At 45.1% G+C, this 27,103-nt stretch overlaps 1 protein-coding gene across 2 annotated transcripts in view; it reads right to left on the bottom strand.

Annotated features, from left to right (window-relative positions):
- Positions 1 to 393: 393 nt before the first annotated feature.
- The window catches only part of LOC124250475 (T-lymphocyte surface antigen Ly-9-like), a 79,624-nt gene continuing 52,914 nt past the window's right edge, over positions 394 to 27,103 (bottom strand). The window contains exons 1-6 of one of the 2 annotated variants that reach the window (XM_046682370.1): positions 14,737 to 14,851; positions 9,038 to 9,421; positions 6,467 to 6,745; positions 4,487 to 4,621; positions 4,228 to 4,319; positions 394 to 3,968 (exon numbers count right to left, since the gene is read on the bottom strand). In XM_046682370.1, coding sequence (XP_046538326.1) covers positions 3,870 to 3,968; positions 4,228 to 4,319; positions 4,487 to 4,621; positions 6,467 to 6,745; positions 9,038 to 9,421; positions 14,737 to 14,809 — 1,062 coding nt within the window. In that variant the 5' untranslated portion in view covers positions 14,810 to 14,851 and the 3' untranslated portion in view covers positions 394 to 3,869. Of the gene's footprint in view, positions 3,969 to 4,227; positions 4,320 to 4,486; positions 4,622 to 6,466; positions 6,746 to 9,037; positions 9,422 to 14,736; positions 14,852 to 27,103 lie in introns of those variants that run through there. The other variant, XM_046682369.1, reaches the window with a different exon arrangement.

The raw sequence follows: 27,103 nt of genomic DNA, 5'->3' as shown, positions 1-27,103 counted from the left end.
GTGGAGAAATCCTCATAGATTGTTGGCTCAAACATAAAAGGGTACAGCTGCAAGTGGAATATAGGAATAAAAGAATGAGAGGAGGATGGAATACAAGAAGCATTATGAAGGATAACCCAATGGAAGACAGGAACTGGTTGGATGTCTGGCATGAGGGTGTAAGGGAGGAAGACATTTCCTCTACCCACTGTGGGTTCTTCTGGCCAGAGAACGAGTTAAATTCACATGAGACAGAATGACAGGAGAAAATTAAACACATAGATTTATAACTTGTATACATGGGAGAGGCTCAGGCAAACTGAGCAACTCGCCAAAATGGCTGAAGCCCCCACCTTAAATATCCTCCTCAGCTAAAGACAAAGGAGGATGTTGGCGGTGGGGGGAGTCAGTTACAGGAGGTTACCAGACAAGCACAATAAACAGGAATAAGATTATTATGCAGATTTAAGTCCTTGCCTTTGGCATTGATAAGAATTTCCAGAGATAAGGTACTTCTTCCAGGTACAGACAGGGAGACACCTTTACAGATGGAGATTTCCTTTACAATGTAAATGTCTCTTACAAAGGGTAAGTAAATTCTACTTTTCAGTTGCTTTTCTGTCTGCAGTTTATTAAAAGTAACCAGCCTCAAATAATCCTCATGCCAAAGAGACGTATCTTGGGGTGGCCAATTCCAGGACCCCACAACAGGAAAGAAGGTAACATGAGTAAAATGATCCCCTGTGGACCCAAATCATGCCTACGTCACTTACCATCTGGAGAATATGTGAGAGGTACTTAACGTCTCTGAATTTTATTTTTCCATCTGTACAATGGGGATTTCTGCCTCATAGAATTGTTGAAGGTCTAAATGAGAAATTTATTTAAAGCCTGTTGAATGGAGTTATGAAGAATAATGTGAAAGGGAGCTGGTCTGAAGATGGGGATGCTAAAGTCCACAACACACATTGTATGACAGGAAATTACTCCCAAAAGCCTCAAGAGAGAGAAGACTCTCTTCATCTCGTCAGTACCAGAGTACGAGGTCACTCATTCCACGTCTCCTGCCCACCAAGGCCCCAATGTCCACTTAAGTGACACTTTTTCTTTCAACCACCAACTGCTCTATCCATTACCAGGATGAGCTCATCCCAAGTTGGGGCACCTGAGTTAAAAGACCAGGGTCCTTGAGAGAGGAACAAATGGAGGATATTCCCATTGGAATATTCCAGGATTCCAAGTTCTTCAGTGACCATACGGTAAAGGGTAAGATGTGAATGCTGGAATCATCCAGTGTTGGATTTAAGGCTTTGTTCTGCCATCAACTGGTTTGGGACATTAGTTATGTGTCCTGAAAAATGGGGATAATAATACCTACCCTAAAGAGTTCTTGAAAGAACTAGAAGAAATAATATTTGTAAAATGCCTGTAACAAAAATGCCAGCCCTGGTGGTCTAGTGGTTAAGATTCAACGCTCTCACTACCACAGTTCAGGTTTGTTTTCCAATCAGGCAACCACACCACCTATCTGTCGGTTGTCATATTGTGGCAGGTGCTTGTTGCTGTGATGCTAAAAGCTAGGCCACTAGTATTTCAAATTGCATCAAGGTCACCCACGGTGAGCAAGTTTCAGTGGGTCTTCCAGACTAACACAGACTAGGAAGGACCTGGCCACCCATTCACCAAAAAAATGGCCATGAAAATCCTATGAAGAGCAGTGGAGCATTGCCTGATACAGCACCACAAGTTCAGAGGATGGTGCAAAAAAGACCAGGCAGAGATCCACTCTGCCGTACATGAGGCCTCTAGGAGTCGGAATTGGTTCAGTGGCACTAACAACAAAGGACAAAACCTGGTTCATTACAGTCTTTGAAAGCCCTGCCCCCTTCCATTTTTTTTTTTTAATTTCCTGCTTTGGTGGGATGTGAAGAGTCAATGGGTGGTCACTGCTCCTGGGCTGATGGGCGTTGACATCCAGCCACAACCAGTCACCTGGGGTGCCAGTGAGGTGATATGATCTTTTTCTCTCAGATTTCTGCTCAGCCTGAGGGAAAAGAGGTCAGAAACAGCCTTATTATGGATCCCCCTACTCCTCCCTTATCCATGCACCATCCAGCAGGCTCCTAGCATTGCTTCATAATGCTCAAGCCTGTAGCTCAGAACTTTGCTTTGAGGTCAGGGATGAAGCAGCTGAGCTGAGCTGACTGGGAGGAGAACCAAGAGATGTAGAAATCTAGGCCAGGAGATGAGATACCAGAGTTCACAGTACCAGTAAGTCTATCTCTGAGCCAAAATCTTGGATCCAAGGAAGGAGGCAGAGGCTTTGAGGAGGTGAGTACCCCCATGGAGGAGAGAAGCTCCCACACACCACAGTGCAGGCTGCATCAGGTCCTTAGGCAATGTGAGGCTGCAGGTGGGGTGAGGAAGTCCCCACTTCAGATCTCTGGACCAGGGAGAGTCATGAGAGCTCATCGGCAGGGTCATGGGAGGTCATCATTTCCATCCTTGCTTCCACGTGGACCCAGCACCAGAAAGACCTGCAGCAGCCTCTGTGCTTTTGGTCTCAGTCTGCTGAGCCCCTGTGGGAGGAAGGGTGGCCCAGACCCTTCACACAGAGAGGTGCTTGTCTTCTTGGTCCTGGTCTCCTTCAGCCCTGACACCCTCCTGGGGGAGTCCCAGGTTAGTCCAGCAGAGAGGACTCATGTCTAATCCAGGACAGACTGTGGCCATGGCCTTAGTTATGTCCAAGGCATTGGAAAATGTCAGACATGGGAAAGACCATTTCCAAACCAAGGACCAGCTAGGATCCATGGAACACGTGACTTGGAAGGAGGCTTCAGGCAGGATGGTAGTATTTCAACAGACAGGGATGGGAGCAAGGAACAGGGAGAGGGAACTGTCATTCTAGACATAGGGAACTGAGTGAGCAAAGAGGGGCTGACCTAGGGTCTCAGGCCAGCATGGGTGTGCGGGGCTGAGGGTCAGCAGAAGACTCTGGAGACGGCTGGTCCCACAAGCTTCACATGCCACAACAGCCCCACCAAGGAGGGCGGAAGGACACTGCACATCCATTCTAACCACCAAGTGCCCCTATCCAAGGTAGGAGAAGAGTTGAGGCTGTTTTCCTAAGAGGGCAACTCCCAACTTTGGGCCTCTGGAGTGATTTTCTGAGAAACAGAAGAATTGAAAGGGACTGAAACAGTCCAAATTCCTCTTCCCACTCCACAGGAAAGTGGGTTTGGGGCCCATGGGCTGACGCTGAGGCCAAGGTCCAGGTTAGCACAGGTGGCCAAGAACAAGGGCTCTGGCCAGTATGTAACATACACTAGACACTCTCCCCAACACACACACTCACTGCCCAACACCCCCAAGGGAGCCCTCCACAAGGTGCAAAGGAAGCCTCAGGCCAGTCCCTTTGTGGGCTCCCACCCACCCGTGCTGCTTCCATTAATCCTGAACTCAGCATCCAGCACCGAGGGCCTCACTGCCTCCTTTGTGGCATGGTCAACACGTCTACACAGTCCCCACACTTGTGCTCATGTTCTCAGAAAGACACACAGCAGAGGTTGTGGGGATTAACACAAGCACAATCAGGAGGGTCTCCTTTGGGGAATCTTCATGAGGAGAGGGGTCAGGAGCCGACTCAATGACAGGAAAAGAGCACTTGTCCTGCAGGAGTGAGGGTCCTGAGTGGGAGGGCAGCTTAGGGAGGTGTCAGAGGACATGACAGGGCTACACGTGCCTAGGGAGTTGAAGACATGAGGGTCAGAGCAATGTGGACCAGAAGCAGCTGGAGCTGGACCAGAGCTGGAAGAGGCAGGTGTCTGCAGGGATCAAGCTCAGTGTGGAGGTGTCCTAGGAATGCTGATTCTCCTGTTTTCTCTTTATCTTCATGGCCTGGCCTGGCCTGGCTTCTGAACCTCACTGTAGACAGCAGTGAGATCTTCCTTTTCTTGCAGACGTCGTTCCCTCATACGTTCCCTCATACCCTAGGAATGCAAGACAGAAGATTCAGAGAACAGCTGTGGGATAGAGAGGTCCCAGAGGGACCCACATGGAACCAATGCCACTGACATGAACTGCATGGGAACTCCCGCAGAGTACCCAGCAATACACTGGCCCCAGTTGTAAATTTTCTTAGTAAATACCAGTGACTATCAGGAAGGAGTTAGAGACAGAAGGGCCAGAAATTCTCAGACTCAGCCAGAGGGCGGGAGAGCCCAAGTGGGCACTGCTCCCAGCTCTCACCTTGTCCCTGCCCCCTCGAGACTCCTGCAGGCTCAGCTCTGCATACTGGATGTCATCATCGTGGTTCCTGTGTTCCTCCTGCAGTCCTGCACCTGAGTCACACATAGATTGGAGCAGGAATCTGGGCCTTGGAAACCTGTACCCTCCCCCACTGCTATGAAGCTCAAGGGCATTCCCTGAGCAGCAAAATGCAGGAGGAAGGGAGCCAGGGGTCAAGTGGGGCAGGGGAGGTATGTGGGCCAGAAAGAAGTTAACCTGCCTCTTCCAATCTCCATCTTCTTCTTCTTCTCATGTGTCTTCCAAAGGTACAGTCCAACACCGAGGATCAATGGCACAGCCACGATGGGCCCTAGGATGGCTTTGAGGGTGCCTGTTGAGGCGTGTCCCTGTGAATCTGTTCCCCTCAAGCAGAAAGAATGAAGAAGGTTAAGGCACAAGAGAACTTAGATACCCAATGCTAAGGAGAGATAGAGAGAGCAGGTAGAGAAGTCTGAGGGTTCTGGATCAGAAGCCGAAGAGGCAGGAGCATGGAGATTCATTCATTCAACCAGTTCCCGAGCTCCTGCTTGCTGCCTGGGATATTGAGATGGACAAGACTTGGTCCCCGCCCTTGGAGCTCGTCACCCAGCAGGGAAGACTGAGAGAATAACGAAGTCTGCCAGCCGGAGTGATTGCAGTGCAATAGAGGTTTACACCTTGTACACAGGTCTTCAGGGAAGGCTTCCCAGAGGAGGTGATGGGTAACCTGAGTCTTGAGGGAGGAATAGGAGTTTACCAGATATTCATCATTCCAGGAGGGAGGAGCACATGTTCAGGATATGACTGTGTCAAAAAGCCAGCCCCTGGGAGTCCCCAGCACCCCGCTGGGGCAGGCAGAAGAGAACAGGGCAGGAAGGAGCTGGGCAAGAAAGTTCATAGAGAGGCAGGACTCTGCTCTCAGAGGGTCTAGTGGGTCACGCTGAGTGTTGAACTTTATCTGAGGGTCCTACACAGGGGTGAGGGGAGGGTCACAGGGGGTTTTATGTGATGCTGACACATCAGATCCCTCCAGAAGCTCATGGAGGGTCGTTTAGAGGGGCGAGGCTGCACTCAGGGGTACCAGGTCATCCGTTCATTCAATGGGACACTGTGAACAAACTGTGCCAGAAGCTGTGCTTGGCACAGGGATTCAGAGGAGAAGAAGACAGGGCCCTGCCCTCAAGGTGCTCCAGGCTCTGGAGGAGACAGGTACAATACAGAGCAGTACCGCTCAGTGGGGGGCCAGGGACCCTCCTTAAAGGTGAGCCTGAGGGCAGGATGGCTAAAGGCCCTGGGCAAAATGAGAATGAGGAGCCCTGTGTTCAAAGATTGTTAGAAATTTCAAGATGACCACCGGAGAGCTTTAAAACCAGCACAGAGCTCTGTGTGACAACATGGGACACATGCTACTGCAGTCACCCGTGCCTGAGGGAAATCCTTCAATAAGAATAATGCAAGAGGGGCAGGCCCAGTAGCTCAGGAGCTAAGTTCACACGTTCCGCTTCTCAGCGGCCCAGTGTTCGCCGGTTCAGACCCTGGGTGCGGACATGACACCGCTTGGCAAAAAGCCATGCTGTGGTAGGCGTCCCACATATAAAAAACTGGAGGAAGATGGGCATGGATGTTAGCTCAGGGCCAGTCTTCCTTGGCAAAAAGAGGGGGATTCGCAGTAGTTAGCTCAGGGCTGATCTTCCTCAAAAAAAAAAAAAAAAAAAGAAGAAGGCAAGAAATGAAGAACAAGATAGGAGGAATGATGGTAGAGGAAACAGTACATCCAGAGGCTCTAACTTTGCAGAAGGCATTTGGGACTCCAAGCAAGCAGGTTGGTGTGAGTGTCAGTGACCAAAACATGGGCACAGGAGCGTCAGAGCCCTGAATCCTACAGGCAGTCCCTGGAGGTCAAACCCTTCAGGCGACACAGACAAGTGACACAATCCAGATTCTTTCCCAAAGACCATTCTGCATTCCCTGTGGAGGACGGGTGGGGTGGGAGAGGTGCTGGACGGCTGCTGACCACCAGCAGGGGCAAGAGGTGAGAGGCAGAGATGTGAGAGTCATTTAAGAGCAGAAACAAGTTGGATGTGCCTCCCAGACTCCTGTAGGGGGTGACCAGGTTGGGGTGGTGCTGATAAACATGGTGGGGAGAAAAACCCAGAATCCTCAGACCCCAGACCTCCCTGAGCTCCGACAGTGCCCCTCTCCTCTGGCATGTTGTACTCACCATGGGCACAGACCTTCCCAAGGGATGAGGTGACAGTTTTCCGGTCCTTGGAGTTGCTGACCACACAGGTGAGGCTGGCATTGGGCTGGCTCAGAGGCAGGCTCACAGCCAAGGTCCAGGAGTTGCGGGCTGGTTCCAGCTCCCTTGGGAGGTCCTTGCTTTCCCAGGTCACGTTCAGGTCCTCTGTGACCCCTGCAGCCCTGCACTCCAGGGTGATGTTGCACCAGCCTGGTGTGGTGGACACTGACTGGACCTGGATCTGGGGAAGGGGCACAGGCTCTGGGGTGAAAGGAACAAGAGAATGGAGCCTCATGTGAGTGGAAAACACTACAATTTGCACATTCTCATCCACTATCTCACTGAAGCTCTGTCTTCCTCCCTCTAGGAAGGGGAGACATTTTATAGATGAAATAGAATTTACCCAAAGCTAAATATGTTGCAAGAGACAAGAAGGAAGGGAGCCACTGAGTTAAGCCTTATGTGGCTGCACTAGACTGAGAAAGTCTTAAAATCTCCCACAAGAAAATAAAGCCAGCACTCCACCACCCAAGGCCCACTATTTTTAGAAATTGGGTCTTTCCCAGAAGGAGAAGAATTGGAATGAAGGACGTGTCCTGGTCCAGGGCTCTCACTCTGCTTCTCCTGCTGAGAGGGTGCCTGGACTACACAGCCCACGGTGAAGAAGGACATCTGGCCAGCTCTGGGAGTCCTGAGAAAGGCCCCATGCGCCCCAAAGTGGAGAGATGTGGGAGATGCAGTGGTTATGACTATGGATGACACCCCCAAGTGTGATTAGAACATGCCACTGAACTTGTGGTACACAGAGGAGGGGAAGTGAGAGGTTTTCCAGACATCATAGAAATCCCATGGAGACCTAAAGCTGTCAAAGCCACTCTCCATAGCAGGATATTTCTCTATGGAGAGAAATGTAGGGAAAGAAAGAGGTGCTAAATGAGGTCTTCAGAAGTGTGGCAGACTGGAATTTCTCCTACGTCTATGGAAGCTCTTAGGGCTGGATTTTGTGAGCGAGGCTGGCCTGGGCTGGGGCTGAGGAAGAGCAGAGAGAATAGGGAGGATGAACTACATGTGATTTCTGAATTATGACAGGCAGAACAGTGCCCCCCGCCCAAAGATGTCCACATCCTACTCCTCAGGACCTGTGAATATGTTAGGTTAATGGCAAAGGGGAATTGAGGTAATAGATAGAATTAAGGTTGCTGATCAGCTGACATTAAAATAGGGAGATTATTCTGGATTATCTGGATGGGACCTATGTAATCACAAGGGTTCTTAAAAGTAGAAGGAAGGAGAGACATCAGAGGGATGCAGTGTGAGGAGGACTCGTCCCACCGTTGCTGCCTTTGAAGACAGAGGAATGTGGCCAAGAGCCAGGAATGCAGGCAGCCACCAGGAGGTGGAAAAGACAAGAAAATGTTTTTACGTGTGGTTCCTGCAGAATGGAACACAGCCCTGCCAACACCTTCACTTTAGTCCAGTGAGACCCGTGTCTGACTCCTGACCTACACACAGCAGAGTAAGGGAACACAGTTGTGTGGATTTAGCCCGCTACGTTTGTAGTACAGCAGTCCCTCCTCATCCACGGTTTCACTTTCCCAGGTTTCCGTTAGCCACGGTCAACCACACACCAAAAAGATTAAATGAGAAATTCCAGAAATAAAGTTGTCATGTTTTAAATTGCATAGTTTTCTGAGTAATGTGTTGAAGTCTCACGGCATCCCACTCCATCCTGCCTGGGACGTGAATCATCACTTTGTCCAGTGTGTCCACACTGTATACACTACCCATCCGTGAGTCACTTAGTAGCCAGCTGGCTTATCAGATCTACCGTGATGGTGTCTCAGTGCTTGTGTTCAAGTAACCTTCATTTTAATTAATAATGATCCCAAAGATCAACAGTAGTGACGCTCGGATATGCCAAAGAGAAGCAATAAAGTCATTCTTTTAAGTGAAAAGATGAAAGTTCTTGGCTTAATAAGGAAAGAAAAAAATCATATGCCGAGGGTTGCGAAGATCTATGGTAACTTTTATTACAGTATAGTGTTATCATCGTTCTATTTTATTATTAGTTACTGTTCATCTCTTACTGTGCCTAATTTATAAATGAAGCTTTAGCATAGGTATGTGTGTATAGGAAAAGCATACTATATATATGATTCGGTACTATCCATGGTTTCAAGCATCCACTGGAGGTCTTGGAATGTATCCTCCACAGATAAGGGGGGCCACTATAATTTGTTATAGCAGCAATAGAAAACTAATACATGAATTAAGTCAACCGAGTCCTCTAAAGAACAAAGTGTTATCGCAAAAATTCCATTTCCCCCATAATTCTATTTTTGTCTCCCAAAACACTGAAGTGATTCTTTCCCTGGTGTGAATCTCAGCTCTGCTCTCCATTTGTGCTGAACCCACTTACCCTAATTTCAAGGGAGAAAATAGAGCCTGAAGGCTGCTGTCAGGAAGGAGTCCTGCAAAATGGTGCCCACGCGACACTCCTAGGCACAAAAGAAGGCTGTAGCCATGGGATTGAGGTGGGGGGGTGTCACGTACCATAGACAGTGAGGTCGAAAATCTGGTGAGATTCCATTCCCCCAGTTAAGCTGGCTCGAGCCCAGTACTTCCCACTGTCCTCACGGGTCAAGTTCTCAATCCTCAGGGACGTCATATTGGGCACATGGACCCTCTGCATGTACTTGTCCTGGAGGCTGACCCAGGTTGGAGTCTCTTCTGACCCTTTATGGACTCGCAGCATGACTGTGTGTTTAATGGCGGGGCCAAAGGCCCAAACGATCTCCTCCAGCTCAGTTCCTGACTCCTTGGTCACATGAAACCACACAGAACCTCCTCGGATCCCCTTCAGAGAAACGTAGGATCCAGAATCCTGACCTCCAGCATCATGTGCTCCAGGACTCTTGAACTCAGTGCTGCAGACATCTAGGGCATTGGAAACAGGAACATGAGTGTTTTTTGAACAAGAATAATAGAGAGAACCACAGAACCCATCTTTTTTTGTGTATGTGTGGTAAAGAAGATTGGCCCTGAGCTAACATCTGTGCCCATCTTGCTCTATTTTGTATGTGGGATGCTGCCACAGCATGGTTTGATGAGCAATGCATATGTCCGCACCAAGGCTCTGAACCCGTGAACCCTTGGATCCAAAGCGGAGTGCACAAACTTAAGCACTATGCCAGCAGGCTAAAACGAGAACCCATCTTTTTAATGAAATCCATCCAATATACTCCGTTGATTCCTGGAAGGCAGCCTAGTACAATGAATTTGAAGCAACTCTTAATCAAGTCCCGGTTCCAGTGGAGTATAACCTTGAACAGGTTACTTAAACACGCTAACCTGCAGGTTCCCTACCTGCCTCAAAATGATAGTGTGAGTTAAATGAGCTCAGGGATCAAAAGCACCAGCACATTTTCTGACACATACCAAGAGCGTATCTGTAGGAGGCAGCTTCCAAGGTGGGTCCAAAGACCCCTCCCTCCTCATGCTTACACCCTTGGTAACCTAGCCCTGGAATGTGGTCTGACCTTGTGACTTGCTTCTAAGGAACAGGATACAGGAAAGGTGATGGGATGTCACCTAGCGATGTGAGCTTATACACGACTGTGACCCATCTTGCTCGCACTCTCTCTCTCCCTCAGTCTGATGGAGCCAGCTGCCATGTTGTCAGCTGCCCTGTGGAGAGGCCCACACAGCGAGGAACTGAGGGCAGCCTCCAGCCAACAGCCAGGGAGAAACTGAGGCCCTCAGTCCAACAGCCACGGGAACTGCATCCTATCAGCAATCACACGAGTGAGCTTGGAAGCAGAGTCTTCCCAGCTGAGCCTTGAGCTGACTGCAGCCCCCGCCAAGGCCTTGATTTCACTCTCAGAGACCCTGAGCCAGAGAACCAGCTAAACCAGCCCTGGATCCTGACCCACAGAAGCTGTGAGGCTGTACATGGTATTGTTTTAAGGCACAAGTTTTCGAGTAACAGGTTACACAGCGATGGATAACTAATACAATAACAAGGTTGCTCTCCCTTCCCCTTCCTTCCAGGCAGTGTAGTAGTCAGGATGGGCTGGGCTGGGCTGTGGTAACAAATAATTACAGTGCCTCAGGGTCTTAGAAAAGGGGAGTTTATATCCTACACCATACGTCCCATGAGAGAGGGAGGGAGGGGGCCTGTCACACGTGGTGGAGGCTCCACCACCTTGTAGCTGCACCACATGAAACCCACAGTGTCCTCAAAGCCTCTCAGTCCCACCTCAGAGGATGTTTTATTGAAAGGTGCTGAGGGGTCAGACTGGGTGATCCAGTACAACAGGTGGTCCAAAGCTTGGAGTTCAGAGCCAGCGAGACCAAAGTTGATGCCGGGTCTCCATCTCCTGGCTGTGTGGACTTGAGCTGTTATTGAACCTCTCGGCCTTCACTTTCTCATCTGTGAAATGGAAATGATGACAGTGCTCACCTCACAGAATTATTGTGGGGACTTAAGAAGATAAAAGCTCTCAGCACAGTGTTCGATAATTGATCCATACATGTGTTCCAGCTCACTACGATGATGATGATTCTTGACCAAGCCTACCTGGGATCAGAACCAGACATTCCCAGGTCCCAGGGTGGTGCTCTTTCCTCTCCCCTACCTGCCCCTTTAAGGGGTCTCCCCCTGGATACAGGGCAGGGCTCGACACCTGTGGGTGTAATCCCATAGGTGGCTGTAGGGAGTCAAAGTCCAGCCAGGGCCTTCTTGTTTACCAAAGGCCTCAGTCTGAAAGGAAATTTATTGCTGTGTAGACAGCAGCTGGCTGCCATGGCCATTGTCAGCTTCTATGTTATCAGGTACCTGAGGACATCTGTGCTGCCAGGGAGAGTGGTAAAGATGGAGGAAGGACAGGCTACATGCTATCCTAAGCTTGGGTTGAAAAAATTACTATTATCAACTGCATTCGGTGTGGGCATTCTCCACTTTCTTTAGTGAGTTGCTTTATAATCTTAAAAGCATTATGTGTTCATAAAAACTATTATATGGATTATGGAGTTGATTCAAGTAAAAGTTCCAAGAGCGTCTCCTTCCAAAGGTAAGCCCTGTTATTGATGTGTATCCTTCCAGACCTTTCTCTATGTAGCCACAAATGCCATAAACTCTGTAAACACGAGGCACCTGTTTGTACATTCATTCCAGCATCCTGATGGCCTGTGTGGGTGCGGTCTCAGACTCTCTTGGAACAGGCTGTGAAAGCCTCCTGGTTCCCTCATTAATTAATGAGTGAAATTAAAGTATTCTTTAACACCTCAGCCAATCATGGCATTCAGAGTTCATCACACATTGAAGTGTGCAATTTTGGACACAGCAACGGACACTAAGCATTAATGCTCTATCTAACCTGGTGCTCACTGGAACATATTGTTCCAATGGGGAACTGCTCAGATGGACGAACTGACAGACAGCATTTCAATCTCCAGGGTGGCGCCTTCCTAAGGGATTTTCACAGTAATTCTGACCCAATTATGTTTGTCTGTTTCTCCCAGTGTTGGTAAGAGGGGGTCAGCACAGGGAAACAGAGAGAAAGAAGCTGATATTTTCTGCTCCACAGACAGAAACTGAGAAGCTCTGGCCGAGGTTCTCAGTCAGCTGCTTCTGAACAGAACAGCTGTAGCGAGCTTTCCTGAGCAGGGTTTGCAGACCAAGTTCCACACACTGGGGGAAGGAGATGATGTCCTTCCAGGTGGTCTGGAGACCCCCCTCTCAGGAGCAGTTGACAGAAAAAACAGAGGGCCAGGTTGGATCCCAAAGATAAGGCTTGAAGAGGATGATGCCGTCCCTTCTTCGAGGGCTGAGGAAGTGACCACAGGGACTGCCAGGGGTCTTCTCTTAAATGGTCCCCTAAACAGGCTCACCAGCTGGCAGTCCCTGTCAGGCCACAGGAATAGGACAGGAGGGGATGAAGAGAGAGAGCAGCGGCCTTGAAGCAGCCACAGGAGAGTCCTGTCTGCGTGGACTCAGGAATCTCATCCCCTTAGAGGGGATCTGCCCAAGCCCTCCTTTCACAGAGGAGGAGGCTCCCTGGTGGGTGACCTTGTCCTGGGTCACGCAGGGCAGAGTCAGACCTGGAGCCTCGGTCTCCTTTCTGCCTGCCCAGGGCTCCTCCCCTGCAGGAGCTACCCACCAGCTCCCCCACCCTTTCCCTGCCCTCCCCAGGGCTCCTCCCTACCAGCACTGCTGTCTGATCCCAGGATCTGAGCAGGTCCCGGAGTCTCACCCTCCAACTTCCCTCTCCAGGGAAAGGGAAGCAAGACTTAGAGGGGTAGCAGAGCAGGGGCCTCTGGCTAGGGGAGGGTTAACAGCAGCCCAGCCTGACTCCCCACTTTCTAGAGAGGAGGGACCCAGGGAGAGAGGAGTCTCAGCCCTCACCCTGCAGTGAGGATTGGCTCCAGAAGCTGCGTGGGGAGCACCAGCTGTGAGGGAGATGGAAGAAGACTTAGAAAGAGGAAGAAGGCAGCAAGAGCTCTCTGGGCCACAAAGGATCTAATCCTGAAGAAGAAAATCAAGCCTGGGGAGGGCATGATGGTAAACAGGATAGAGTTAAAATTCATTTAAATAATATAAAGTTTAACACTCAAAAATCACCATAAAATGTTATGCAGTTTTCTGACCCTTTCTCCTTTTTTTCTCCCAACACCCCCATCTCTCTCTGTCTCTCTTTCTATTTATATAATCTGACAACCCTAGGGACTTTGCAGAAAACTCTACATAATTTAACAGTCTTCTCCAGTTAAATAAAATTGAAGTGGAGAAAGCCGACATTTTACTGTTGACACTACGTTATCTAGTTAAAGGGGTCTAATGCAAAGCTCATCATGAATTCAAGACATCCTGTGTACAAACGCTCTGTAATCCACTAAATTTCATATAATTCCCTGCAACTTCGTATAGTGGCTGGGATATTAGAACAAAAAAATACAACCATGAAAGCTTTCACAGCCTTCACTTAAATTCCTAATTCAATGGTTGTTATTTTCCCACTATTTCTTTCTTTAATTACATTATATGTAAACATAAAATCTCCTATAAAGTCATAGATGAGATATCCGGCCGTCCTTAGCACAGCCTTCCTTTCAGTTCCCTTTTTGCTTAACCCTCCCCCTCTATACTTCCTCCTCCTCTGTCTCCTCCCCAAGTTCACCCTCCCTGAGAACCCACCTTAGCAATCTGCTGTTTCGTTTCACATTTTCTCCATTTATAAACAAGTAGGTACACAGACACCCTTAAATTTCGAGGTTCCTGTTCATTTACAAAATGAGAATTTCATGGTACTCAGTCTCCCGCATCTTGCTCCTGGAAATCCACATATCCGACCTCATGGAAATTGGAAATCCCACCCAGACAACGGATCATTCGTTTGTTTTTTCCTCCACATTGTTCCATGGTACAAATACTCCTCAACTTGTTCAATCATTCCCGAACTGCTGGGTACCTCCTTTCTTTCCAGAGTTTTTCTCTAAACCAGTGCTTTCAGTCTGGGGTCTCCAGGACCTGAGCAGCATTAGCAGTGTAGGGAGATGCAACCCACAGGCAGGAAAAATGGTGTCCCCCCAGAGGATTCACTTTACCCGAAGATAAATCCTTAACATTTAAGATGAAAACTAACACTGTAGTAAAATGCAAAATTCACAAGTAATTTGAAGTTGAAGGTGAGACTCCCAGGGACTCTCTCCTTGGCGCTTGGAGCTGAGCCCCAAACCCAGGCGGGCACCGCTCGTTCACTCTCCTTTTGAAGAGGAGAAGCCCAAGAAGCCCAGACTACAGTTGATTCCTCCAGCTCAGATATGGTGGTGCCAAGTCAGCCCTCTCTTCTACACAACAGCTGCTGAAGCTGGCAGGTCCCCGCTGAGTTTCAGGCCAGGGCTGCCCGGTTCCTACCCACTCTGTCTCCAGGAGTAGCTTCTTTGTCTATCTCCATCCCTCGTCCCTGGGGAGCTCCAGGCTCTCCCTGCTGGCTTCACTGTTATTGCAGCAGAAGTAGCCTTGCCTCTCTGTTAATGGTCCCCTTAAGGCGGCACTGCTGGGACCTCAGGGTTCCCAGCCTGCACACAACCAAAAAGCCATTTGTTCTTTCTGTTCACCCATGGACAGTGCATTTGCTAAATTATAAGAGTTGTTTTGTCTTTTGTTCACCATAGACAGCAGAGAGGGGAGGGAGACCTTGCCCCCCTGCTCCACCCTGCTGCCCTCCCTCCCAGGAGCCCGGACCACTCACTGAGGAGGAGGCTGCTGAAGCCCAGGAGCCAGGAGGCCCAGCAGAGGTGGGGGTCTTCTGAGCAGGGCCCCATCACAGGCTGCCTGCCAGCCTGTTCCGCTGCAGAGGAAGCATCTAGGAGGCAGAGACAAAAGCAGAGGGAAAGCTTCACTCAGACAAGCGGCTTATGCTCTTCCCTCCCCAGGGGCGGAGCAAAGTGTTAGTTCTGGATCGCAGCCCAATAGTTAGAGTAACTCATTCAGCTCTTTCATATCATCCCTGGTATCTACAGTAAGATGTCAATCATAATTGCAGAACCAATTATAAACAGCCTCACTCTATGATCCTCCTGGCGCAGTGTTGGAGAGACCCTCCCTGCAGTGATCTCACACTTTCCAGCCCTACACCCACTCAAAACCCTCACCTGCTTCTCTGGTCAACAGCCTGCCCCAGGCAGCCCTGGCCAGCAGTGTCAGTGTGGTCAGCTCAGAGGTCACTCTTTTAGAGCCTGGTTGGGCTAAGCCTCACCTTAATGAGTCAAATTTCCATTTGGATTTTCCACAAATTTCAACTGTCAGTCACCTAAGTAAGAAGCTCTGAGCAAAAAAGCAAAGCTCTTTGTGTGAAGTGTCAAATCCCCATACCCCAGTGCACATGTTGCCGTTTGCCTATTGCTTGCGCCTACATGGGTCCCTCAGCGGCCACTAGTGCTAGTGATGCTCCCCACACAGGGTGTAGACTAACCTCTACAGAAACTGACAGGCTCTTAGCTGCATCCCAACCAGGCTCTTCCTCTAAGCCTCTGCCAGCCCTACTCCCGCCATCACAGAGCAGCAGGGACAGAGACCTGCACATCCTCCTGGCCACAGCCCCAGCTGCCTCAGACTCACCACCCCTACTGAGGGTCAGGCCCCGGACTCTTCCCCCAGACTGGAGACTCTGCAACATCTGAGAACTCTTGCCTCCCCTACCTTAGGGGACCGGTGCCATCTTCCTAACTCCTGTAAGGGCCTCTTTCTCCTCCCCACTGAGGCTTCCCCCTCAGCTGCCCAGGTAGAACACCTCAAGGCTGGAGCTACAGGACTGGCCCCATGATCATGCACTCAAGGTAGTCAGGGCACTGCATAGTAACCCATATTTGGATGGGAAACCCAAGCCCTAAGGGGTTGTACAACTTGTGACGGTCACACAGCAAATCAAGGGTCAGGGTCTGCACTCTTAACAACAAACTCATGAAAAAAATCCCCAACATCACAGCTGTCCAATCCTACCATGTGGCCTCAAGCAAGTCACCTAATTCCAGTCTGTTTATCCACTAAACTGCTCTGCAGCATCCCAGACAAGAGAACATTCAACACTGGCTTGATTCCCCCACCCCACCTTGTAATGAGGACATCACTTCAAAAGGCAGTCCATGACTCCTATGGTCTGGAACTTCTTGTGTGGAGTCAAAATCCAGGCAGCTCCTCCACTAGTCACTCTCGGGTTGATGGGGAGCAAGTCTCATAGGGCCCCTTCCTCTATGTCCCTAGGCCTCTTGTGAAAGCACTCTTCATGTGGGAATTGTAGAGTTATGCAAACCAATTGCTTAAACCTCATTTCTACATCCCAGCCATCCTGTGCCAAGGTCTAACACACAGATAAGCTCACATGCTAGCTGCAGAACCTTTGGTAATAGTGTGCCACACGTAACTACCTGATGCCAGGAATGTTTGAGGAATTAGATGAGGGCACACCTGTATCCACAGCAGCATAATGTCTGTGTCAGGAAGGGCCAGGTAGGAGAAAAATGTAGAGTTCAGTGAGCTGAGCACACAGGAAGAACGAGAGATCTGAGAGGTGACCAAGAGAACGGAAGTTCCTAAGAAGTCACAGAAATTGTAGGTAATTCTCTGGACCCCCAAGGGAGTTGGTGGATGGTAATGCCCATTTTACTTGAATTTCAAAGGGCAGGACACCCTAGTTGAGAGAGGGTCATGTGAAGAATACATTTATGGATATCTACTCTATGCCAGAGGCTTTCCATGTGTTCTTTCAACTAATCCACAATATATGTTTAATTAAATCCTCAAAACACCATGTTATCTAAGCATTCATTCATTAATGAAGGAGCATCCTGAAAGTCCAAAGAGATCAAATAACTTATCCAAGGTCATATTTTACATAAATGGCAAAGTGGTCACAAGCTGACAATATCATCCCAGCTGTGGATGTGCTCTAGAGGAAAAGGAGGGCGTAGATTCTGAGAAATTCAAGTTACGACTGTGAAAGACCCTGGCAAGAGAGAGATTGGCCAGTTTATGATGTGAGGGGAACCTGTATTCCCAGGAGGAGGGCTAGGTGTTTAGGTAAAGGAGAGTTTGGAGGACAGGGTCTGAATTATGGTCTTTTCTCTGACCACCATGTCTGGGTGAAAGAGAAGAGCCACCTGCCCAGCCATGAATGTTTTGTAACAGAGCAGCAGGGCAGCCCCAGAGCTGGACTGGAGATAGAAGGAGACAGCAGCAGGTGCACACCAGTCATCACAATATGTTTTTTCTTCCTTCTCTCTTCCTCTCCAATTCAACTGCTTATTTTCTGATTTAAAAAAATATATAATTTGTGTTTCTACTAAAAATAAATAGAACTAAAACCTTGAAATGTCATAACAGGATAATGTTTAGTTTCAATGGGTCATTCAGGGAAAAGTATATAAATGCTGAACAACTTTAGCCATAATTAGAAAATTACTAATAAATTTACAATGTATATTAAAATGTGGAGGGTGAAAATGTCAGAGTAAGGACCTCCAAAAATTCTCTCCTTCACAAAACCAGTGACAAAACTGGCCTACCTTTTAGAAAACTTTTTCAGAACACTGAAAATTAACTACTGTCTTGCAGTAACCTGAGGAGCATTTATTCAAGAAAAATGGCTTAACCCCAACAAGAACAGGGAGCCATCTTGTGTTTTAACTTTTCCGAGTCACTTCTCTGCTCTCTGGCAGTGCTGTACACTTGAAAAATAGATGTCTGTATTCTTGGTGACCTCCAGCAGCCTTGCAGCCACCAGAGACAGCCCTTTCAAAGCCTCATTCCCAGTAAATTGTTAGGATTTGACATGTGTAGTGGTACCCATGAAGACCATACTTTAAACAGAGTCTGAATTTGACTTAAACTTGGAGCTCTCCCACTATGAACAGCCCTTTACCCAGCAGAATTTGACAAAGGCAATTACAGGCAATTGTTTAACTTTGGGGCTTCCTGAGATAGTAGATAACAATTGACGTAAATAGACTAATTAAAACCTTGTAAGGAAAACCTGGGGAATGAGCTATCCATAGAGGAGTTGAAAAGCTTTGACATATTCCTGGAATTTAGAAGTCTAAGCATGTGCATATGGATGTGGGCATGTCAGAAAAGGCCTGAGAAGGCATTCATCCTTACCTGTGGCTAAGATTGTGGCTCTGTGAAAGCAGGAATTGAAGTCTAACAGCACTGCCTGGATGAGTATGGAAGATAAGACCAACACGCACACAGAGACTTTCCCTCAGCAAAGACTGAGAGAGTCACTAGGCTGAGGCATTTAAGGAAATCTCTGCACAACATTAGCAGACTACTAGACTAAATGAGCAGGAACTTTAGTAGACAAACACAACAAAGAATGCAAATGAGCATCATTAGTTCAGAAATAGAACTAAACGAACAAGAAAAGCTACAACATACAGCAACAACTACAAGATCTGGAAAGGGAAAGAATCTGATTTTCAGAGTTGCCACATTATACGATTTTAAATAACCAAAAAAAGTTTATAAGATATGCAAAGAAACAGAAACATATGATATATTCACAAGGCGGGGAAAAACAACATTCCTGTAGAAACACAATCTTTGGACTTACTTGAGAAAGACTTTAAATCAGCTATTTTCAATATGTTCAAAGAACTAAAGGAAATCATGTATGGAGAACTAAATAAAAGTATAAGATCAATGTATCAAATAGACAATATCAATAAAGATATAGAAGCTGTAACAAGGAACCAAGCAGAAATTCTGGAGTTGAAGAATACAACAACTGAAGTGAAAAATTCACTGGAGGAACTCATCAGCAGCTATGAGCAGACAGAAAAATAATCACTGAACTTGAAGATATGTAAGTTTAGATTATTCAGTCTGAGGAATAAAAAGAAAAAATAATAAAGAGCAATAAAAAGACATTCACAGACCTATTGGACTTCATCAAGCATAACACTAAATATCTAATGGATTTCTAGAAATAGAGGAGAAACAGAAAAGAGCAGAAAAAAGATAAAAAATGTTAGCAGTAAATTTCTCAAATTTTATTTTTTAGAAAACACTCTAAACTACAATCAACATACTCAGTGAGCTCCAAGTAGGTTAAATTCAATGAGATCCACATTGCAGAGATCCATATATCAGAATCAGATTACCAAAAGATAAAGGGAGGTCTGGTTCAAGATAGGGATGTAAGAGGATCCTGAAGTGACATCCTCCCAGGGGCCGCCAAATCGACATCTACATGCAAAATAATTTCCTCTGAAAAAGAATCAAATCCTAGGTGAGCAGCTCCTTCACGTTGGGGGAAGGTGACAAAAATCCACAAGAAAGTGAGTAGGAGAGGCTGAGTCACAATCTCACCATAGACCCCACCACTGATGTGGCAATTCTCAATCATGAGGGAATTCACAACCCAGACCTTCTCCCAAAGGAAGGAAGGGTTTGAACCCCACCTCTGACACCCCAACATTTAAGACCTGCACCTGACAGACAAGCCCCCAAATGCCTAACTGTGAAAGCCAACAGGGCTTGCATCTATGAGACCCACAGGCAATAGCGAACTGAGGAACAGTTCTTAAAGGATTTGTGCGTGAGGACTCACACCCCTCAGGGCCGAGCACAGAGGCAGCCAACTGAAAAGTGAGCAGACTCTCTATGAAAGAGGCCTATTTGCTGATATTAAAGCATTGGCCTGAGGGGAAGGCATCTAATTTAATATGTATCTAGGGGCTACTGAAACAGTTTTTAAAGACAGAGGCCAGCAGGGACCATTTTTGTGCTTTCCTTCCACCTCACTCAAGGTTGCCAGTATCTTCCAAAAAAGAGGTTGCACACTCATCTGGCACCCCAATTTTTGCAGCTGCCACCCAGGGGAGACGTCTACATCACCTGGCTCTGATGGTCAGTGAGACTTACTCTTGTAGGTCCCACAGGACTATAACATAAGTAGAAAGAATTCTTAACCAGCTACCACCATCAGGGCACAGTAGAGAGGCTATAGACTGAGGCCTGCAGTCTTTCTGTGAAAGAAGCCTATTAGCTTATCTTCATAGCTGCAGCCTGAGGGGCAGGCTTCCAACTCAATACACATCTAAGTGCCAAGTGTAATCTTCTGCAGAGAGCTTGGAGGGCAGGTGTTATCTTTGCAAAGCTCGGATATCTCCTGGCAGGGATCTTATACATGCATCTGTTCCCAGTTTTTACATCTGGTGCCCTAGTTTTGTGGCCGCTGCCCAGGGTACATCCTTTGATCACTTGGGTCTTGTAGCAAGTGGGGCTTGTGTTCATGGGTCTAATAGGACTGTAACAAAGAGAGAGAGAGCTCTTGGCCTACTACTAACCCCAGGGCACAGCACTGAGATAGCGGACTGCAAGATACCACAGTCTTTCTGTGAAAGACACCTATTTGCTATACTTGGAGTTTCAGCCAGAGGGGCAGGCTTCAGGTTTGGCACACATCTAGAGGCTTTCTAAGGTGCTTTCTAGGGATGGAGGCTGGGTGTGCCATCTTTGCACTCTCCCTCTGTCTCACTCCAGGTCTCCAGTATCTCCTGGGGGGAGCTTGTGCACTCATCTGGCACCCTGATTTTTGCAGCTGCCACCCAGGGGATGCCTCTTGATTACCTGGCTCTGATGGATTGTGGACCTTGTGATAATGGGTCCCACAGGACTACTGAAAATGGGAAAACAGTTCTTAACCTCTTATCAACCCAATGGCACAGAACAGAGACAGCAGCAGATTGAAATGCACCCCTCGTGTTTCGTGAAAAAGGCCCGTTAGCTTATCTTCCTAGCTGTGGCCTGCGGGGCAGTCTTCCAATTAACACACTTGGGTCTGACTACAATCCTCTCCAGATGGCAGGGAGGCTGGTGAGTCCCATCTTCATGCTCTCCCTCTGCCCCACCCAGAGTGTCAGTGTCTCCAAGATAGAAGCTTGTGTACATATGTTGTACCCTGGATTTTGTGTCTGTTGCCCAGAGGATACATTCATTGATATCCCGGCGCGGGTGGCCAATAGGGCTTGTGCTTACAGGTTCAAAGGCAGCAAAGACAGAAATAGTTCTTAACTGGCTATCACCCCAGGGCTCCGTGCAGAGGGAACACAGAGAAATGCCCATCTCCCAGACTTCTCCTGAAAGAGGCATATTTGCATACTTCAAAAACTATTGCCTCAGAGTTGGGCTTTTAATGAGCCTGAATCTAGGTGCTGACTGAGATTGTTCCCTTTGGGACACTGACAAGACTTGGCACACACTTGGCTACTGGTACCTACTAAAAATACAGTAGGCTGCTTGAACAGTCACAGAAGCTTGAGAGACAACCAAGAGCTAGGACAGGGTCAAATGATAAAGTTCATCTCTTACTCAAGGCCACTCTTTTAAGACTGGGAGTGGTGGCTGTTTTATCTCATGCATAGACACCAACACAGAGAATCAAGAAAAATGAAGAAACAAAGGAATATCTTCTAAATGGAAGAACAAGACGCAATTTCATAAAAAGGCCTTAATGAAATGGAGATGAGTAATTTAACTGATAAAAAGTTCAAAATGATGGTCATAAAGATGTTCACTGAGCTCAGGGGAAGAATAGAGGAACAAAATGAGAATTTCAAGAAAGAGAAAATATAAGAAAGCACCAATTAGAAGTCATGGAGATGAAGAACACAGTAACTGAACAGAAAAGTACAATAAAAATGTTCAATAACAGACTAAGTGAAGCAGAGGAAGGGAGCAGTGAACTTGAAAACAGGGCAATGGATCTCACCCAGTCAGAGCACCAATAAGAACAAGAAAGACAGAGTGAAGATAGCCTAAGGGGCTTATGAGACAACTTCAAGTTGACCAATGTTCATGGTATAGAGATCCCAAAAGGAGAAGAGAGAGAGAAAGGGGCAGAAAACTTATTTGAAGAAATAACAGCTGAAAACTTCCCTTACCTGGGAAGGAAACAGACATCCAGATCCGGGAAGTCCAGAGAGTGCCAAAAAAGAGGAACCCAAAGAGACTTACACCAAAACACATCATAATTAAAGTATAAAAAGTTAAATACAAGAAAGAATCTTAAAAGCAACAAGATAAAAACAACTAGTTATGTAGAACAGAACCTCCATAAGAGTATCAGCAGATTTTTCAGCAGAAGCTTTGCAGGCCAGAAGGGAGTGGCATGATGTATTCAAAGTGCTGAAAGAAAAATCTCCCACCCAAGAATACTCCACTCTACGCAGCAAAGTTCTCATTTAGAATTGAAGGAGAAATAAAAAGTTGTCCAGGCACGCAAATGCTAAAGGAGTTAATCACCAGATGGGCCTTCAAGTAATGTTAAAAGAACTTCTTTACGCTGAAATGAAAGGGCAGTCTTTAGTAACAGGAAAGCATATGAAAGTGTAAATCTCACCAGTAAAGGGAAACACATAGTAAAATTCAGAAAATCTAATGCTGTAAAGGTGGTGGGTTAATCACTTATAAAGCTAATATAAAGATTAAAAGACAAAAAGAGCTGTAATTGCAATAACTTGTTAATGCATACAAAAGATAAAATATATAAATTATCATATCAAAAACATAAAAAGTGGAAGGGGGCAGTAAAATGTGGAGCTGTAGAACATTCAAACTTAAATTATCACCTTAAAATATACTGTTACAAATATAAGTTGTTTTATGTAATCCTCATGGTAACCACAAAGCAAAAGCATATAGTAGACACACAAAAGATAAAGGAATCTAAGCATACCACTACAGAAAATCATCAAATCACAAAAGAAGAAGGAGAAGAGGGAAGGAACAAGGAAATAACAAAACAACCAGAAAACAGTCAACAAAATGGCCATAAGTACACACCTATCAATAATTACTTTAAAAGTAAATAGACTAAATTCTCCAATCAAATGACGTAAAGTGGCTGAATGGATTAAAAAACTAGACCTATCCATATGCTGCATACAGAAGACTCACTGCAGAGGTAAGGACACACACGGACTGAAAGGGAAGGGATGTAAAAGGGTATTCCATGAAAATGGAAAGCAAAAGGAAGCTGGCTTAACTATGCTTATATCAGGCAAAATAGGCATTAAGACAAAGAATGTAATAAGGGATTGAGAAGGTCATTATATAATGATAAAGTGGTCAATTCAACCAGAAGATAAAACATTTGTAAATATTTATGTACCCAACATTGGAGCACCTAAATATTTAAAGCAAATGCTAACAGACCTAAAGGGAGAGATAGACAGCAGTACAATAATAGTAGGGGACTTTAAAGCCTACTTTCATCAATATATAGATCATCCATAGAGAAATTAAATAAGGGGGGCTGTTCCTGTGGCCAAGTGGTGAAGTTCATGTGCTCCGCTTCAGTAGCCCAGGGTTCACTGGTTCAGATCCTGGGCATGGACCTACACTCCTCTCCTCGAGCCATGCTATGGTGGTATCCCACATAGAATAATTAGAACAACTTACCAGTAGGATATACAACTATATACTGGGGTTTGGGGGAGAAAAAACAAATACAAAGATGGGCAACAGAAGTTAGCTCAGGGCCAATCGTCCTCACCAAAAAAAAAAAAAAAAAGCATAACTTTAAAGAAAAAGAAGTTAAATAGGGAAACATTGGTCTTAAAGGAGTTGTTAGACCGATGGACTTAACAGACATACAGAACATCCCACCCAAGAACAACAGAATAAACACTATTTTCAAGTGCTCATGGAACATTCTCTAGAATAGGTCATATGTTAGGCCACAAAACATGTCTTAATAAATTTAAGAGGATTGAAGTCATATCAAGCATCTTTGTTAATTACGATGATATGAAACTAGAAATTAATTACAAGAAGAAAATTGGAAAATTCACGAATATGTGGAGACTAAACAACATGGTACTAAACAATGAGGGGGTCAAAGAAAAAATCAAAAGATACCTTGACTCAAATGAAAATGGAAATACAACATACCAAAACTTATGGGATGCAGCAAAAGCATCTGAGAGGGAAAAATGCCCACGTTAAGAAACAAGAAAAAATATCAAAGGAACAAGCTAACTTTACAGCTAAAAGAACTAGAAAAAGAAGAGCAAGCAAAGTCCAAAGTTGGTAGAAGGAAGGAAATAACAAAGATTAGAGTGAGAATAAATGAAATAAATACTAAAAGACAAGGAAAAAGATAAATGAACTAACAGCAGGTTTTTTGAAAAGATAAACAATACAGAGAAAGTGTTAGCTAAATTCACCAAGAAAAAAAGAGAAAAAACTCAAATAAATAAAATAAGAAATAAAATAGGCAAGGATACAACTGATACCACAGGAATACAAAGGATCTGAAGAGACTGCTATGAACAATTATGCGCCAGAAAATTGGACAGCCTAGAAGAAATGAATAAATTCCTAGAAACATATAACCTACCAAGACTGAATCGTGCTGAAATAGAAAATCTGAACAGACTGATTACTAGCAAGGTGGTTGAATGAGGAATCAAAAACCTCCTGACAAACAAAAGACCAGGACCAGATTCACCCTTCACTAGTGAATTCTATGAAACATTTAGAGAGAGAATTAATACCAATCCTTCTCAAACTCTTCTTAAAAAACAAAAAAAGGAGAGAACACTTCCAAAGTCATTATACAAGGCCAGCATTACCATGATACCAAAACCACATAAGCCACTATGAGAAAAAAAATTACAGGCCAATATTGCTGATGAACATAGATGCAAAAATCCTCAATAAAATATTAACAAACAGATTTCAACAATACAATACATTATATGGATCATATCCCTTGATCAGTTGGGACTTATTCCATGGAGGTAAGCAAAGCTCAACGTCCACAAATCAAACACTGTGACACAATACACTAATAAAACAAAGGACAAAAATCATATGATCATCTCAATAGATGCAGAAAAGCATTTGACAAAATAAAACATCCATTTATGATTAAAACTCTCAACAATATGGGTATAGATGGAACATACCCAAGATAACAAAGGCCAGGTATAACAAGCCCACAGAAAGCATCACACTCAATGGTGAAAAGCTGAAAACTCTTCCTCTAAGATCAAGAAGATGACAAGGATACTTACATTCACCACTTTTACTCAAAATAGTATTAGAAGTCCTAGCCAAAGCAATCAGGTGAGAAAAAGAAATTAAAAGACATTCAAATCAGAAAGGAACAAGTAAAACTATCACTATTTGCAGAAGAAGAAATGTTAATCAAAACCACAATGAGGTATCACCTCACAACTGTTAAAATGGCTATTATCAGAAAGGCAAGAAATAACAAGTGTTGATGAGGCTGTAGTGAAAAGGAAACTTGTTCACTGTTGGTGGGAATGTAAATTGGTGCAGTCATAATAGAAAATAGTATGGAGGGTCCTGAAAAAATTAAGAGTAAGAAAAAATATAGAAAAAATCAATGAAACCAAGAGTTGGTCCTTTGAAAAGGTAAACAAAATTGACAAACCTTTAACTAGATTCACCAAGAAAAGAAGAGAGAAGGCTCAAATAAACAAAATCAGAAATGAAAGAGGAGACATTACAATGGACACCTCAGAAATACAAAAGATTATAAGAGAATAATGTGAAAAGCTATATGCCAACAAATTCGATAATCTAGAAGGAATGGATAAATTCTTAGAATCACACAACCTTCTAAAACTGGATCAAGAAGAAGTAGAGAATTTGAATAGACCACTCACTGGTAAGGAGATTAAAACAGTAATCAAAGGTGTCCCAAAAAATAAAAGCCCAGGACCAGAAGGCTTCTGTGGTGAATTCAACCAAACATTCAAAGAAGACTTAATACTTATCCTTCTCAAACTGTTCCAAAAAATTGAAGAGAAGGGGAGGCTTCCTAACTCATTCTATGAAACCAATATTATCCTGATACCAAAACCAGACAAAGCCAACACAAAAGAAGAAAATTATAGGCCAATATCACTGATGAACATTGATGCAAAAATCCTCAAGAAAATAATAGCAAAATGAATACAACAATACATCAAAAAGATTATGCACCATGATCATGTGGCATTCTCTCCAGGGGATGCAGGGAAGGTTCAACATCTGCAAATCAATCGATGTGATACACCACATTAACAAAATGAAGAATAAATATCACATGATCATCTCAATAGACGCAGAGAAAGCATTTGACAAGACAGAGCATTCATTTATATGAAAACTCTGAATAAAATGGGTATAGAAGGAAAGTATCTCAACATCATAAAGGCCGTATATGACAAACTCACAGCAAGTATCATTCTCAATGGATAAAAACTGAAAGCTATCCTTCTAAGAACAGGAGCCAGACAAGGATGCCCACTTTCACCACTCTTATTTAACATAGCATTGGAAGCCCTAGCCAGAGCAATCAGGCAAGAAAAGGAAATAAAAGGGATCCAAATTGGAAAGGAAGAAGTGAAAATGTCACTATTTGCAAATGACGTGATTTTATATAGAGAAAACCCTAAAGAATCCACTAAAAAACTTTTAGAAAGAATAAATGAATACAGTCAAGTCACAGGATACAAAATCAACATACAAAAATCGGTTGCGTTTTTATACACTAACAACTAAGTAGCAGAAAGGGAATTTAAGAATACAATCCCATTTACAATTGCAAGAAAAAGAATGAAATACCTAGGAATAAACTTAACGAAAGAGGTGAAAGATCTGTACACTGAAAACTATAAAACATTGCTGAATGAAATTGAAGAAGACACAAAGAAAAGCAAAGATATTCCATGCTCTTGTATTGGAAAAATTAGCATAGTTAAAATGTCCATACTTCCTAAAGCAATCTACAGATTCAATGCAATCTCGATCAAAGTTCCAATGACATTTTTTCACAGAAATAGAACAAAGAATCCTAAAATTTATATCTAACAACCAAAGACTCTGAATAGCCAAAGGAACCTTGAGAAAAAAAGAGCAAAACTGGAGGTATTATACTCCCTGATTTCAAAATATACTACAAAGCTGTAGTAACAAAAACAGCATACTACTGGAACAAAAAGAAACACAGAGATCAATGGAACAAAATCGAGAGCCCAGAAATAAACCCACACATCTATGGACAGCTAATTTTTGACAAGAGAGCCAAGAACATACAATGA

Source organism: Equus quagga, chromosome 13 (genome assembly GCF_021613505.1).
Source record: "Equus quagga isolate Etosha38 chromosome 13, UCLA_HA_Equagga_1.0, whole genome shotgun sequence".
NCBI lineage: Eukaryota > Metazoa > Chordata > Mammalia > Perissodactyla > Equidae > Equus > Equus quagga.
The sequence above is the reverse complement of the archived record's forward strand: the minus strand, read 5'-3'. Positions and strand labels throughout refer to the sequence as shown.